Source organism: Dinoponera quadriceps, unplaced genomic scaffold, assembly GCF_001313825.1.
Source record: "Dinoponera quadriceps isolate SergipeBrazil2010 unplaced genomic scaffold, ASM131382v1 scaffold566, whole genome shotgun sequence".
NCBI classification, from domain to species: Eukaryota; Metazoa; Arthropoda; class Insecta; order Hymenoptera; family Formicidae; genus Dinoponera; species Dinoponera quadriceps.
The window spans coordinates 5100480-5117961 of NW_014555972.1; the positions used below are offsets into that span (position 1 = coordinate 5100480).

The following is a 17482-nucleotide window of genomic DNA, read 5'->3' on the forward strand; positions in this document are numbered from 1 at the left end:
TGATGTTTCTCGTTAGATTGTTCGTCGCATCGACAACCGACGGGGATGTGCGAATTCAACGAATCCGCCCGCGTCGTCGAAAACGGTAATGTCACGCGATCATTATTATGCGTCACTCGAACAACGACGTGGATTCTTACGAAAATCGCGAAACGAGTGCTAACGAGTGAGAGGAGAATGTGCGGGAAGATACGGCGAAGGATTGCCCGAAGGATCTCATCGATCGCACGCGATTGAACGATCAGCCGCGTATATACGGCGAACTTTCACGAGGGGAAACTGTTGTCGATTAGGCGGGACAAAGACTCGAAGTGAGAGAGAACGCGTCCAAGTTTTATCTCTCTCATTTTGCTCAGGAAAGATAAAGAGTGCGAGGAAGTTGGGGCTGAAGCTGTGCGCGGGAATTCGAATGCCAAAGACAAGCAGGAGTCGCCGCTTGAGAAGAACGTTCTTCCTAGCGGCACGGTAAGATAAAGACAAAACGCCAAAAGTTGTAGGCGAAAACAAAAATTACTATCAATTCGAGACTCAAATTCTCATAAACAGGGTGTCAAGGTTTCTTCCGATTTTCTTGTGCATTTATGTTAATATTGACACATTTTGCACAATTTTATCGTTTTTTACGTATTTTTGTTTTTTTTAATTGAAGAGGTTAAACTTGAAAAAAAAACAGTTTTTTTTTCATCTTCTCCCCGAAATCGCTCTAAACTTCAATCGCATTATGACAGCTAGTATGACTTGTGTCAGATAACTTGTATAAGCAAGAATATATAATGTTGTGTGAAGATAAAACTTGCTTACACATGGAGAAATTCTATATACTTCCACTGAAAAATATCGTATTTTTGTTATTCAAGAATAATTTTCATGAATAGTGAGGAAAAAATGATAAAACGATATCTTCAAATTAAGAATTGTATCAGTTTGAGGATATCATTTACTCTATATTTTATCCTCTTGATTCATGAAAATTATTCTCGAGTAACAAAAATGCGATATTTTTAATGGAATTACATAGAATTTCTTCATGTAAGAGCATGTTAAAGGCAAAGTTTACCTCCGTATAAGATTATTCTTGCTTACATATGAGAACATATGAGCCTTGAATTGTGACATTAATTTTTTCCGTGCAGATAACGGTTCGCGCTAGTAGTTCGCGGTATCGGGAAATTCGGCGAAGCAGTTTGCCAAGGAAGTGCCAAAATACAATAATCGGAATCGAAAAACGAAACCGCTGTCACGACGTATATTTTCTCGGCTGATCAAAGGAACCCGCTCTTTCTCTCTCCCTCTCTCTCTCTCTCTACCGGCGAGCACGACGACGAAGAGGAAGTGTGAGTGATACGCGGAGTGAGGCGGATTTCTCCACTTATTCCGCATCGCACGGAAAAGTCGCGCGAAACGGACGAGAGGTGCGGCCGAGATTCATGGGTGTTCCTGGAGACGTCGTGCCGAGTTCCGGATTTGCGCCGAGAGCGAGAGGGTGGACGACGACGCGGGCTGTAACGTGACCCGGGCGGATGCTCGTCGCGCGGAAACGGCGGAAGATGTAAGATCCGGTGAGGAGGAAAGCGCGGATCCCGGCAGCGCCAACCCGAGGAATCGGCCTCATCCGGTGCTGCGGCCCGGTCTCGCTCGCGCCCTTGGTGCCGTTCGGCACCAAAATGCTGGACATATTCCGCGGCCTCAAGAGCCTCATTAAGATCTCGCACATCCACACCGACAGCGCCGTCTTCCGTCTGCACTACAGTCTCACGGTGATCTTACTGATAGCGTTCTCCTTAATCGTCACTACCCGCCAATACGTCGGCAACCCCATCGACTGCATACACAGCAAGGACCTGCCGGAGGACGTGCTGAACACGTACTGCTGGATACACAGCACCTACACGATCACCGCGGCCTACCGGAAGCGGGAGGGCTCAGAGGTGCCGTTCCCCGGCGTCGATAACTCCAAGGCGTATCCCGACAGCGAGAGAAAAGAGTACAGATACTATCAGTGGGTCTGCTTCATGCTGTTTCTGCAGGTAATCGATCGACGTTTCATTTCTTCGCCCCTGCATAGAAAATTTCTTTGGGTTCCAGTCCGCGTTGATTTCCCAAAATAATGGCGCATTCCGGTTGGAAAATCCACGAAGGATTTCGCTTGGAAATATAATGTTTCAAATATACGGCTCTAAGTAGGAAACGTAAACGGAACCTATTTGCTCGTTAAGTTTTCCTAATTAGTTTAATTTCAAATGATGAAATAAAAATTAATTTTAATTGAAATTATATACCCTTTATCTATGCTGTATGTGGGAGAAAATGTGAAAGTTTCTATGCGGGGGGCTTTTATCGTTTTCAAGCTATTTTTATCCGCTTTTCTTTCCCTCCCTCCCCATCAACGTCCGCGAAAAACGTTCTCCTCCCGTTCGACGAATTCGTTATACGTTTGATGTATGTTCGAGGCACTCGAACGGCGAATTATACCCCTCGGCTGTTCACATGCGTTTCGAGCCTCGCATCCGTTGATTAGACGAATAAAACACCTCCCCTTCTGGTCCGTTTAACGTGCGGTTTCCGTGCGAGTCGTAAAATGTACAGCGATGCTTTTAGCAGTGCTCATAAGCGTCTCCTACTCGACGTTCCTAATCGTTTCGTATGCCGCGTTTCACTCGGGCAACTTACCTACACACCAGTCGCAAAGACCTATGCATCTAGTCCATTGCCAAGAGAGAAACCCTAAGCGGTAACAATGCACTAAGGTTCGTCATTGAAAGCTGACGGCACGTGCCTTCGATCAAAGATGCTCGCGCTGGCGCCGCTTTCTCGACGCTTTCAGCTCCGAAAGACTGGAAACTTTTGGATCTTCGACAGCCGGAGCAATTTCCGGTCATTCAGAAAACGCGTCGCGATACGTGGGGAAACTGATAGAACGTCATTGTGGCGTTAATTTAATTTCTACGCAGATTCCGCTGTTGGTGTCGAACAATATTGTATTTCACAGTTGGTACTTCACAGTCACGATTAAGGTACCTTTAGACATATGCATATATATACACATATATTAGGTTATATAATAAGTAGTTACGAATATCTCAGCTAAAATGAAACGATTGTATTTATATGCCGTTAAGCTTGCTTGAATCTAAATCCTTCTCTTTAAATAGAACAGGCAGTTGCTTTCGCGGAAAAACTACGTTGTAAGGAAACGTGTACAAATGCTCGTATAATCGTCTCATTGCGGCTGAAGAATCGTAAATCACATATTACACAACGAAATAATTCGAAGCGCTCACTTATGGGTTTCGGAGGCTTCCGTAATGCTCGTCACCGATGATGTCATGTGCTTCCCGACCAAACCAAATTTACGACGCGGCGCTAATATCAAGCGGTTCGTGCGGAAGGGGGTTGAGAACGGATCCTCCACCGGGAGGTGCCTTTCTTCCTCCGATGCCGACGTCGACGATACACACGGGCGGGACGTGCGGGATCGTTAATAGGAAGTTTGGACGAAGCGGGTTAATGGCGCGACCGCGCACCTGAAATAGCGATCCATAGTATTTTCCTTGTGCTCCCGCGCGTTTCTTTCATGCTACTCGCATTGATGTCTCAAAATAAACCGGCCGGCGTCGACAGGCCCCGCCCGCGCATATCCCCTTGAACCGTAGGTTCTCCCTCTATTTCCTTCTCTCCCTTCGCAGTTAACGTGTGTTTTTTCGTCCGGCATCTCAAAGCAAACGGTACAGTTTACCGCGCGCCCGCAAGCGAGTAGTCGTGCGCGCGCCGTGAACCCCTCGCCGGTGTATATCCTTTCTCCGCGCGACGTATAATCTCTTCTATAATTAACGTTGAGCTAATTTCGTTCGTCGTTTACCGGACAACAGATTTCGTCCTGTCTTCGCGCCGTCGCCTGCGCTTGTTGTCACGTCGACTGCGACCGGCTTCGTAATATCATCGCATCTTGCGTTTATAGAATACGCGTTTATAGAATAAAACGGTCTCAATTTTACTATGCTTTAGGATAAATGAGAGCGTGAGAGACGACGATTAAAAGTAATACATGATAAAGATATGGAAAGCCAGAAAAAAAAAAAAGAGAAAGGTACAAGAATAAGAATGAACAATGAAAGGAGGATAGCCGCGAGGATGAAGCATCTGCACTTTGCAGTTTTAAATCATGATTTTAACAAGCTGATTTAAATGATGCCAGCAATAGCCTTTTAAATGACGAGGGCAGCAAAGCTTATACACAAACGTGACCGACACTGCACGTGCGACAAATTAAATATACAACGGATAGAGAGCAGATGGAACGGGCTAATGCACACACATTCGTCGCGAATTGCATTTATTTACCGCATACTTGGTGGTTTCGAACTTGAGAGTTCAGCGTGAAAATAATCAGCGGAAGTCAGCGTGGTACGGTCGACGTGTGAAGCGGGAAAGAAACCGTGAATTTCCCGGAGTCGCTACTCGCACGACTGCACGACGAATAATTATCATTGCGCAACACGGGACGAGTTTTCCACCGTTCTTCCTCCGACGATCTCGCGAGCGAGAATCGCGGGATTATTTTCAAAAGCGTCTCTCGATCAAAGAAGCCGACGGCGAGGGTGACTTAATGAGCATCCCATCGGCGGGTCAATCTCGGCTCCTAATTAGAGCGCGAATATCTCATTCCAGGCCGTCTTTTTATCGCCTTCTATTTTCTCACCGGGAGGGCCGGGGAACGGGTGGTGACGACAAGAGTACAGCTTCGTGAGTGCGCCGTCCCGGCCGGCCGCGGTGTGCTTTTACACGTGATAATGGCGCGCTTAATTTCGTTGTGGAATACGCGCCGCGCTCGTAACACGCTCGATTAAGTATATTTTCGACGACGAACGATCGTCGAACCACTCCCCGCGAGCGCAATTAGGCCGATGAGCTCATCTTGCTCGCGATAATGCAACCGTCGCGTCATGTAACGTAACGAGGAAGGGTTGAAGAAAAAGAGAAAGAGAACATCGGGGGACCGAGAGTTTTCGTAGCGGAAGCTCGTCGCAAACGTTGTGAAAATTTACTCGGACAGTCGAAAATACCGTGTCGCTCACAACGAAGAAAAAAATATCGCTAGAACAGCGAGTTGTTTGTTAAAGTTTTTCCACTTTTCGAGCGCAATTTTGCCGGAGGAAGTGTACTCGCCCTCCCTTCGATCGACGAGGACGGATCGCTTTTCGAACGCGCGAATTTAACGACGCGCTCGCGTCATTAAAATTTCAGCGCAACTTGGCTCTGGCCACTTTGTAATTAACAACGCGCGAGTGTTCACTCGACACGTAGAATCGCGCGTAAAGCTATGCAGTTCGGCCGAAGAAGATTCGCTTCTTCCTCCTTGACCCTGATACGTCGGCGCGTCGTCGACACGACATGCGCACGGCGCATCGTCGCGGTGGCGTTAACTACGTTAACCTCGCGGTTCGCATAATTCAGCCGTTCCCAACGAGCAGAAACGCGCGGGATTTTACGGCGACGTTAAGCCGCAGTTATCCTTCGAGCTTCTGGCGTAACGAGGGCCGCGGGCGTCGAACGTTATTTATCGCCGCGTACACACGGGAGGTTCCGTTTTCCGGCCCGAACGCTCTATCGAGCTGCGGATGATAAACTTTGACAAACTGTCAATCGGCAACGTGTTTCCCGAACGAACACGCTGACCCGAGCGTAGCGCAGACCGCCTGCTAGATAATATAAATTGTGTGCTCAGCATCGAGGTCAAGGGATGCCCCTCAAGTCCGGCCAGTCTTCTGACAGTTCGCATCCGAGGCTCACGTGTGCGCGCGTGTTTCTCACCCGACTCCGGTTATCCGTCTTTAATTTCACCCCTCGGATCGCGCTTTTCCATTCGGGCCTCCGGAATCTGTCCGTGGATTTACGAAATCTCTCTCTTTCTCCGTCATGGATTCCCAGATTTTGTACATAAGAGGAATATGTAGCGAGAGATTCGTGCTAATCGAGGCCGGTGATAAGGGAAACGGGAGGATAGCCGCGGATGCGTGAGGGGAAATATGTAAATTACAGATCTCGCGGCGAAAAAACGGTCGGACGAAGAACGATAAACATGTTCTCGCGATTCTCGTCGTGCGGAACGCGTGTCTTTGAGAACGGAGGACTACTGCAATTATTGCAAAACATAAAGCATCTTTACGGACGAATGCCGTGAAAATGTGGGAGAAATGTGGTCGCGCGCGACAAATTACACCGAGTTGGACCGCGATTTTCCCCGCCGTGAGCGACTGATCAAGATGCAAAATGCGCGATAAAATTGCAGAGGCGACGCCGCTGAATCTGCGAAAACGACGTCCCGGGCGAGGTAGACGGAGGGACGGCGTTGGTACGCGCACTCGAGGGAGGATATAATATCATATCACACGCAAAGCGCGGCGGGAACTGAGAAGGAGGAGGGCGACGAGGTGAGGGGAGGTAAAAGACACCTCCGTCGGGAAAGCAAACAATGCGTCGAGTGATTTTTACGACGGTTTAAGCGCCCACAAAATGCACGCGGTACCACACTCTGCCTGGGCGAGTCGACCTCAACACTCGCGGGAACTACGAAGAGAGGAGTCGCACGGGCAGTCCACCTCCACGATTGCGCTCTCACGATTTGTTTCCTAGCCTATTCCAGACGCTCTGGAACGACAATCTCGAGTTAGCTTCTCTCCGACGGTCGAAATCGAAATTCGCGTCCGAGCGTAACATGCCGTTGATGATCAAGATGATCGACCTGTTCGGCTCGATTCGCTCGCTCTTCAAGGTGCATCGGATCGTCGAGGACTGCATGATATTTCGGTTGCATTATCGCGCCACCGTGGCGGTGTTGCTGGCCGGCTGCCTCATCCTCGCCTGCAAGAGCATCTCCGGCTCGCCCATACACTGCGAAGCCGCTGGCTCCGTCGACAAGGTCGTGCTGGAGACCTTCTGCTGGCTTCACACCACGTACAGCATGGTGCAAGCCTTCAACATGAGCCTCGGCCTGGCCGTGCCGTATCCCGGTGTGTCGAACAGCAAGGGTGAGGGTGTGCACGGCAACGCATCGAGCCCGTTGCTCAAGCAGCACAAGTACTATCAGTGGGTGATCTTCCTCTTGCTGCTGCAAGTAAGAAGCGACCGCCTCTCTTTGTTCTCGCACGTCTCCTTCGGCGCTTTTTTTTTTGTTTCACATTCCGCTGTTTCTTCCCGTCGTTTCTTTGGAATCACGTTATTTAATTGTATTCCGTCGTCTCATCGTCGTGGAGGAGGAGGAAGAGAGAGAGAGAGAGAGGGAGAGAGAGAGAAAGAGAGGGACGGAGTTATTTTTATACGGGAAAAATTGCCTCCGTTATCGATCGTCTTCCGGATATCTTCGAGATATCAATCGAGATGGGGATTTTTCGAAGGAACGAACAACGAGAAATTACGGCGCGACGGATAATTTCGCATCTAAATTGAGATAGTCGAGAAATTCGAGAGATCAGCGACGAGGAGAGAGAGAGAGAGAGAGAGGGAGAAAGAGAAAGAGAGGTGTACGATCGGCGGCGAATGCGCGCATTCGTTTGTCCGTGATTGATAATCCTTGTTCATAACGTCAATTCATAAATACAGGTTATAGATAGTTCTTCCTTTAAAATGCATATGTACCTTCGATGCTATCTTCGATCGTACCACCGCCTCCCATACCTCAAGCATTACTCGTCTTCGCGCTCGTACAATATCGCCCTTTTTGCCTCGCTCGCTATCCTCTATTTGCGCGCGCGCGCGCGTGCGCACGAGGTCCCTACAACTCTCTCGTTCCCTGATTAATCGCGCATCCGCCTTTTATTTTCGCAATTGATTACTCGCGTATCTGGATGCGTTCGCCAGATACGGCCTGACGCGGGGCATCTATAACGCCGCGTCGCTAATAAATTGATAATGCAATTATCTCTCGACGGTAATACGATTAGTACGTTTTTCATGAAACGGACGATGCGAGATTTCCAGGTAGAAAGAAACATGTTTCCCCGCGGGGAGAATTTTTTATCGTGAGGAAGAGAAAGAGAGAGAGAGATAGGGAGGAAGGAGAAAGGGAAGGGAGGAGAGAGAGAGAGAGAGAGAGAGAAAGAGAGCGTGAGCAGCGTTTATTATTTTCTTCTACACGAAGAAAAATAATTTAAATAATAAGATAATAAAATAATTTAAATAATAAATGAATTTACTGGCACATCAAATTTTATGCTGTCGCAGCGAAATCTGTCAGTTGCTATGTACAAAGGGAAATCATTTGTTAAAAATCAAATCAATCGCCATTCGCTGAATTATTTTGCTCCATCTACAAATTACTTTGCTGTAACAAGGAGAAATTTAATAAATGTAGAGGAGCACTATGTTGTACTAATGGCAAAAGAACGTGTCCTCAGGACAAATTCACTCGGCCGAATTCTCCTATCTATCCCGGCGATAAAACTGTTTCCGCTCCAATTACGACTAATTCGCTAATTTGATTATGCCAACTAAATTTTGTCACTGTCGCAACGAACGTGCAGTAACGACGATGGTTTCGTTGCAACAGCTGTCAAATTATTTTTCCCCGTGTGATCTGAGAAAAAGAAAGAGAGTGAGTGATTTTCATCGATGTTTCGCGCGAGACCCGCGAAATCGTTGACGCGAGCGCGAATCCGAGTGTTTAATCACGTCGAAATCAGCCGCTTTGTATCAGAGTTTATTTTTATACGCGTTAAAAGTAGCTTACTAGTACGCGTCTTTGTCCGCCTCGTCCACGTCCTTACGATGTCGCGTCGGAGGGCTGCGAAAGAGAGAGAGAGAGAGAAAGAGAGCTCTTTCGCCTTGTTTAGCTAAATTTACTCAGGGCTAACGTGACATATAGATACTGCGCGTCACACAGCCGGGGAAGTCACGAGCGAAACGTTGTATACGCGATCCTTCTCTCTCGAACACGGCTTATTATTATTCGCGCTACACGTAATTATGTGTAAGCGAGTCCGGCTGAATGCCGCCGTATGCGTCTCGTAAATTTGTCGAAAACCGCTTTCGTCTTGTTACGCTTGTCCGCCAGCAGCGGCGCGAACGGCGAGGTTATTAAGTTTTCAGCAATCGTGAAGGACGGCTTGGAAAGACGGTCCTTAACGAACCTCCGCGTCTCCGCGGGAACCAATTGCGATAAACCGAAGACATATCTCCCGCGGAACACGATCTCATGTTCGCTTTTCTTTTTAAACCTTCAACTCGCTTCACTTCTCGACTCGCACGGAGACTCGTGCTCGATTCGTAAGACTGAGTGTTAAATAATGGAGAAATAAAATGCACACTTAAAGTTTGCTTTCGGTGTGAACTTTGATTTCCAGTTAAGAGACCGCTTACGCACGATCTGTGGCTTCGGAGAAGCTTCGATTTTGCGTCTCGTCGGTCTGAGAGGCGGATACGCGAGACAAGGCAGGCAAACTCGCTTGTATGACACGCAGCTCACAGCTGCGTCGTCGCCGATGACACTCCGCGTAGAACGCGTGGAGTTTAATTGACGTCGAGGTTGCTTTATTTTAACGTATTTTGTTTGCGGAGCAAATATCGCAGAGACGGACGGACGGACGATCGGCTGCGAGTGTCCGAGTGTATTTGCATATCTAAAGGGACTTATGTAAATCAACGAGCTTGAATATTGAAAAGATGATATAAACGCTTCTCCAGCCGCGGGGTCAGCGCGAATGTGATCGCGTTCGATCCTCGGAGCCGGAGGTGGCAGCGTAGGATATAGAAAGAGAGAGAAAGAGAGGCGAGAAACAGATCTATTTTCGGTCACACATTTTCCCTCTTCTCTTTAGGCGCCTCAGACGTCGTACTTCTCGCGCGATAATGCTAAAAGCTGTGAATCGTCTTACGATCGACTCGACGAGCGAGCGCCCGTTTGTTTTACGTTTCTTCGTGATCTCGTCAAGAGCGAGGTCGGGCCGAAGCTCCCAGGAATCCCATCGTTGATACGCAAACCATGTACGTTCAAGCTATCGAATGATGCAATTTTCCCTGCGTTCTCTCCCGCCCTTCCCTTCGTTTGATCGTTTCCTGACGTAATAATATACAACGTAAATTTGTAGTGAATGTGAATTTTTATTATTCCGCGCGCCCGTATCTCCCGAGGATACGCAGTAAAAAGTGTTTCGCGTTAAAAACGGACCACTGAAATTTTCGCGTTACTCTAGCAAGGTGAATATGTTAAAAAGTAATATGTTCAACGAGATGATTATGTTTAATATATCACAGAGCAATTTAACATATATTTGTGTGCTTCTTAACGTATTCCCCGTGTCGAAGTAATAGAAAAATTTCCAGCAGGCAGATTTTAACACCAAATTTTTTACTGTATAGTGCGATGTCTGCTCTATCGAAATTGTTCCCAGTGAAAAGTCCATTCGAAAAGTCGAGTGACAGCCGAGTCACTTTCGAGCGACTTTCCACTCGTGTAAATTGACTTTTAATTCGAAATTTGCATGGACCTGATCTGATCTATATAAATTAGCATAATGATCTTAACGCACCTTAACTTACAATTATAATTACACGCATTATGGTTACTTTGGTTTGTGCGCTCCGGCGCACTGATGCGCTCACTGACTCTCCCTTACCGATGCTCGTTCCTCTTATCATAGCTTAAATCTACTCGGCGATTAACTCAATGGAATTGAAGAATCGCGTCGGCCAATTAGCCGAATTGATCAGTGCGACTAAACAATTCTGCCGAGCTAATCGTCGATCAGACTTCAATACAGTGATGATAGAAACGGGCATGAAACCAATTCGCCCGGTCAGTCGAACAATTCACGTGACTCCGGATGACGGTACTTTTATCGTTCCGAGTGAATGTTCACTCCTCCGGAGAGTGAGATTTCATCCCGAGCAATTTCGGGAGTACATTGTCTGCCGACGCGTGGAAATGATGCGACTCGTTGGCAGAATGCACGCCGGAAAATCGGCCGATGTCCCGACACACTTTACGCGGCCGGCACGTACCGCTCGCTCTCGTTAACAATCATCCGTGTCTCTGTCACCTTCCGTAAATTGCAATTTAGCTCGGATTTTCTGAACGCCCGCCAACTCGTCGTCATCGTCGTCGTCGAGGAGCGACGAGCGGCACGTATCTATATTCGATCTACGGTACTACGGTAAGCACGACCCGAGGTCCCTGGCGATAAGCCAGAAAGCTTTATATACCGTGAGAAAGGATTTACTCCCGCATCCGCGTGCTCCCGATAAGTGCATTGACATCGCATCGGAAATTCTAATATGGGATAATGTCGCGCGCGCGCGCGATTCAATTAACTGCACGTTTATTCTCGCCGACGACGTGACGGCCGACGTTGCGACGTGCGCTGGAGTGCTTATAACGCGCTCCAGAACGAGAAGCGGAGCGGCGTAATCACGGTTAACGTAGCCTAATGAAATTCTAATGACAGCCGGGACACATAAAACCCGCGACGGGGTTATGATATTCAAATTATGACATTAAGATTCGACCGTCGATTGCCCGCGGAATACGCTCCCCTGGGCGCAGTTAACCCCCGCAGGGGGGTGCATCTATTAAAATCGGTGGGAAATAATTTCATTTTAAAGTGCCATTAATACGACATCCTTCAATCGTGTCGCAGGATTTCTTTTTCTCTCGTGAAACTCTGCGATGAATGTTTCCTCACACCCGAATTGAAATTTTGGTCGTATATTAAACCTTTAATTCTACAATATAATAGAAGCTAAGATAATTAAATAATATTCAATTTTAATTCTGATGACATATTATTATCCCTACTTACTTGATAGTGCCTTAAATTTCGGGGCTCGCTGTTTTAGCGTCAAAATATGTCGTCGAAGGTGGCATTACAATTCAATCTGTAGAATTAAAGATTCAATGGGGAAGTTAAAAAGTGTCATTATCTTCAAAGTAAGCTTTTATTAGTCTATAGACTTAATCTAAGTACGCGCAAACTATCTAAGAGCGTCAGAGTAGCATCAAAATTTCGACTCGAGTAATGTTCGTTATGATCGTGTCGACGATGTGTTCGAATTGAGAAGAAAAACTGGAACTGAACCAACATCCCTGAAGAGGTTGAGGTAACAGTTAACGGTATGTAAGGCACGCAAATAACGTAATAACGAAAATAAAGCACGTGATATTTGCACAAGGCAATAGGAAGAGAGGGAAACGTTGCGGATACATAAGTATAACCCAATTACAGGCGGTTGCCGCCCCATCAGCAAGGAGGGAATCACGAAGCTCCGCTTCGAGCTTATTCAAGCAATCCGGATTACGCGGCGAGGGTCCCAACGCGAAATAGGATAGCGATAATTCAAGAAACCGCCCATCCACTTTAACAATTACACAAAATAACGGAGCGCAATTTTGCGCAACGCCGCGCGCCGCGATAAAGGAGCAGCGATTCGAAATAATTAAAGCCGCGCGCATTAAACGCTCGGCATCCCTCCCTCTTCTCCTTCGACGAACGAGAGGAGGCGTAGCCGGTAATTTTTCCATTAAAAATTCATAAAGTAGAACTCGCTCCGCAACGTGAACGCGCGCGCACGCGAGTACGCGTGAGCGCCGGCCGGCGGCCGCATTGTCTTAATCAGCAGTTATCGGGCGCGGGGTATCCAATAATGATAACTCGTTTCGTACTATCGGCGCGTCGGTTATGTATTACACGTAAGTAGGTCCGCCTACCAGAACTCTCCGTAATATATCAGCTATTGGCTGATTCGTCGCTATTTATTCACTCGAGGCTCTCTCTATTTCTCCTCCTCCCTCTCCTTTTCTTTCTTTCTCTTTGTCTCTCTCTCTCTTTCTCTCTCTGTCTGCTCGCAGGCGATCCTTTTTTACACGCCGAGATGGCTGTGGAAAGGCTGGGAGGGTGGCAAGATTCATGCCCTCATGATGGATCTCGACATCGGGCTGTGCTCCGAGGTGGAGAAAAAGCAAAAGAAGAAGATGCTGCTCGACTACCTCTGGGAGAACCTTCGCTTTCACAATTGGTGGGCTTACAGGTACTACCTATGCGAAGTGCTCGCGCTGCTGAATGTGGTCGGTGAGTAGTCCACTCTTCCTTTCGGGGGCCGGCAACGCGCGCGCGCGAAGTCCTTAGTCAATGTTTGACTTTCTCGATCGCACGTTACGGCATCGAGTTTCGCGGTGCCATAACCGACCCGGACGAATTCCGGAATTCGCCGGGACCCGTTAGCCGGCAAACATTTCCACGCGTTCCCTTCGTTTACGATCGATAAACACAAGCCAGTTACGCGTACGGGGAACATATTTTTAAGGTGTTTTGCCCCTCGACACGCAGTCGAGCACGTGTGCCGTGTTTATATTGCGCTTGAAACTGAGAAATTTACGGTAATCACGGCTGAAACGATCGGTCACGGGCCGGCTTCTTGTCGCCGACTTGCGATTACGAGATACGTCACGTCGCTCTTCGGATTATGATAATAAATTACGAGGGTGAATGCGTTTGTCTCGGTCGGCCAAGTCGAGAAAGCGAGTCGACGTCCGGTAATGCGTACATCTGTCTTCAATATTTTTATAGTTTTAAAGTTTCGGAAGAACCTGTTTTATTCGAATTTCTCGCGGATTTTTTAGTTTCTTAATTTCTCTCTATGGAAAAAAAAGCGAATGTGGCGGATTTCAACCGAACACACGTGAGTTTTTCTAAACGAATTTTTGTACCTTTGGGAGAGAAACTGTAAATTCGCGGAAAAATGAGGAAAAAAAGTTTCTTTTTTTTCGAAACTTTAAACCGGTAAATATATTTGATAATTTTAATATTTTGAACACTTTTCTCGACGTAGTTTGGTATGCAGCTGATGATCCAATGAGATAATTTAACTTCTGGGAATTAAATAAAAATTAAGACTCTAGTGATGTACAGTCACGAATACAAAATGTCAAGAAACAGTCAAGTGAGAGTCTGATGTCCACATAGAAAAAAATAGTCTTATATAAATCAACGATAGATATTCTCATATATAAATAAGAATATAATATTCTTAGAAGATTTTTAGCCTTGAATTGAGTGTAATATTTGCAACAATATAAATTCAATCAAATCAAGGCTAAAAATCTTCTAAGAAGATTATAATATTCTTACTTGTATGAATATCTATCTATAATTTAAAACTAATTTTTTCTCCGTGCACACGTGAACAAATATATTGTCGAAAGAAGTTATTAAACAATATAAAAGTGAAAAACGAGTTTAGCGTGTCGTTAAAACGTATCGCGAAAGTCGTACGTTTCTGGGAATTAATGAAAAAAACAAGTTTTCTCATCCACCATGCGTTCCACGCTGCATCGAGGAAAAATGTTCAAACCGTGATAAAACTGTGGTGAAACCGAATCTTCGGTGAGGATTTACGTGTGTGTCGGGTTTCTGAAATAAAAGCCGTGAACGAGTCGTTGGGCCGTCGTATTCGCGTGTGGCTCGAATGAATTGGTTTGGAAGTACAGCATGACGGCTCGTTCGCGTTCGCGAGTGTAAGCGCTCTTACACGCATCGCGAGAAAAGGAAGACGCCGGTATAATGAGCATCCGAGTGAATGAACGATTCACGGTAAAAGTTGGCAGCGATACAGCTGGCCATCACCGCTCGCGAGCTCGACTGCTTGATTGGCTATGCGATGGCTCGTCAATTTTACGCGATGCCTATTGTGCCCGAATCACACGGGCGCCGCGACTATTCACGCGCAGGCGAGTAGCACCAAAGAGGCGCGATCGTTCAGACGCGGCACGAGAACAAATAAAATATTATGGGGCGGGGAAACCCGTGGCTTAATTGAACGCGAGGATACAATTCAATATTTTCTCCGAACAATGTCCTGAAGAATAATTGCGATATCCGCCCTTGGCGTTTGCTATATGCTAGAAAGTAAATAAAAAGATACGGGCGTTATCTCTCCGGAGATTTTTGATATTTCGAGCTTTTCGATCATGCTGGTGAAAGAAATCTATCGCATTTATTTTGATTGTAAATGCTTAATAAAATCATTCAATAAGAATTCTTTATTTCGTTTTATATGTTCGCACATATTAGGTAAGTTCGTACATATTATAAATTAACTCGGTGCCGTTGGTTTGATTCATTTCTATATAATGAGCGTTTTAAATCGAAATATTTTTCAGCTCGATTATCGATTTAAAGAGCTGCCACCGAAAAATCACCAAGTTTCAATCGCGATGGAATTCGACAGCAGGCCGATAGATAACATAAAGTCATCAGATATAATAACGAAAACGATTTCGATAATTAAAATTGTACACCTTCCATTGATAAATAAATCTTGATGTTTGGTAACAAAGGCGCCGAATTAATTTACACGGCTAATATATCATGAAAAGATAATTGCGGCGCGTTAAAGCGAAACGGACGAATGAAATAATAGCTTTGTGGAAGAGAGAAGATGAGAGAGAAAGGGAGGATTGTAAAGCGACGCATACATTGTCGCAGGTCAGATGTTTCTGATGAACCGCTTCTTCGACGGCGCCTTCTTGACCTTCGGCATCGACGTGCTCAGGTTCCTCGAATCCGATCAGGAGGACCGAGTGGACCCGATGATTTACGTCTTCCCACGAATGACCAAGTGCACTTTCTACAAGTACGGCGTCAGCGGGGAGGTCGAGAGGCACGACGCCGTCTGTATATTGCCTCTGAACGTCGTGAACGAGAAGATCTATGTTTTCCTCTGGTTCTGGTTCCTCTTCCTCGGCGTGCTCAGTTTCTTTACGGTTTTGTATAGGGTTAGTAATCCCGTGCGATGTGAGAGTCTCATAAATATTGAGAATATCGTAAGGAGAAAAACACGGAGAAAAAGACGGATGAGAGAATAGAAGAATTTCCCTCGCGTAATCAGCATCTTAACTCAACGAGGCATGCTTCACGGGACTTTTCGATTTTTCGGTCGATAAAGCGATATTTTCGCTCCGTGTGAGTGAGAGCAGTTTCTGAGAGAAGACCAAAAAATTTAACAACGATCTCCGCACGCTTCTAATCGAAGAACCGAGAAATGAACAAAAGAGCTCGAATACGAGCCAAGTCGTTGTTGGGAAATGCGGATAAAATTCTACCGTAGAGAAGGACTATATACACAGTGAAAAATAAAATGTTAATTTTAACACTTTTTACACATTCCCAGAAAGTCCATCCGAAATTTTACGTCGAAATAACTCATTCGTCGTGTGTTATTTGCTCACAAATTGAAAATGTCAATGAATCGAGACCAATAAATTTATTCCAACATATGATCTTAATTACTTTTACATAAATGTTGTTTTTAATTTTCGCAATAGTCACATTCGATATTAATTAAACTGGCACATTTATAATGTCAAATGTGACAAATGCTATTTTCAAGCTTAAACAATTGTCACTTTTTTCAGTCGCGTTCTTAAAACGGCTATGCCTGAAACGTTCTTGATTGTGTGCCATTCGGTTGATTCATTTAATATAAATTTAAAACGCGTCTCGTGAGAGTGTAATGAACAATAACGATCGGCAGGCGGCTTCCCCGAGTGTACACGTGCGAGCCTATATCCGTCTGCCCGCAGATACTGATAATCTTCTCACCGCGCACGAGGGTCTACCTGCTGCGAATGCGATTCCGTCTGGTGCGGCGGGACGCCGTCGAGACGATAGTGCGTCGCAGCAAGGTGGGTGATTGGTTTCTCTTGTACATGCTGGGCGAAAATTTGGACACCGTCATCTACAGGGACGTGATGCACGAATTGGCGAACAAGCTCGCCTCAAGGCATCACCACGGCGTACCAGGAGTGAAGGGCGAGCTTCAAGAAGCCTGATCGAGGTGAGCGTCTTTCCTCAGCCTCTTTCGTTCGCGTGGGTGGCGTGTGTTGGTTCGTATGTGAGCGTAAATGTGTCTGTGTGTGTGTTTGCGTTGTGGTGATCGTTGAATAACTCGCTCTTTATGACACTGGTATTCGGAGGCGCATTGAATTCTTAAAGGATCGTCGATCGCCCACGAGATGTATGCGCGCGCGCCGGATAACGCGCGCATCCATCGACCTTTAAGCCGATTTACACCGATACCGCCGACGCTGAGCCGCGAGACGCTAAACGCTAAATCGCGAGATCACTTACGGCGCGACTTGCACGGCGCGCTCCGCCTCGCAGAAATGCAAATTTCGCACGGCTCGGTGCGCAAAGTCGCGTAAGGTCGCCGTGAGGAAAGAAAGGTATCCGCGAGCAGCGATCGATTGATTCCAAGGCGAGCGTGATAATGTAAACGGTTCCGATCGAGTCGCGAATGCAGCGCGTGAAACGTTAATTATCTCGAAGTTACACGAGTAAGAAATTCACTCCGATCACGCGAGCAGCTGTGATCGCGTCAAGACGATGCGAATCGAGGCTCGTGATTGTTGCGGAAAAAAATAAACAGAAAAATATACAGCAAAAAAAAAATATATACAGTTGACAGAATCGTTTCTTGCATAAGAAAATAGGGG

The 17482-nt window shown here is 46.4% G+C and overlaps 1 protein-coding gene across 5 annotated transcripts in view; it reads left to right on the plus strand.

Annotated features, from left to right (window-relative positions):
* The window catches only part of LOC106746290 (innexin shaking-B), a 30934-nt gene that overhangs the window by 9685 nt on the left and 3767 nt on the right, over positions 1 to 17482 (plus strand). For 3 of the 5 annotated variants that reach the window (XM_014622714.1, XM_014622712.1, XM_014622713.1), the window contains exons 2-6: positions 17 to 465; positions 1134 to 2027; positions 12839 to 13058; positions 15474 to 15763; positions 16571 to 16824. In XM_014622714.1, coding sequence (XP_014478200.1) covers positions 1665 to 2027; positions 12839 to 13058; positions 15474 to 15763; positions 16571 to 16819 — 1122 coding nt within the window. In that variant the 5' untranslated portion in view covers positions 17 to 465; positions 1134 to 1664 and the 3' untranslated portion in view covers positions 16820 to 16824. The remainder of the gene's footprint in view (positions 1 to 16; positions 466 to 1133; positions 2028 to 12838; positions 13059 to 15473; positions 15764 to 16570; positions 16825 to 17482) is intronic. The other 2 variants (XM_014622716.1, XM_014622715.1) reach the window with 2 other exon arrangements.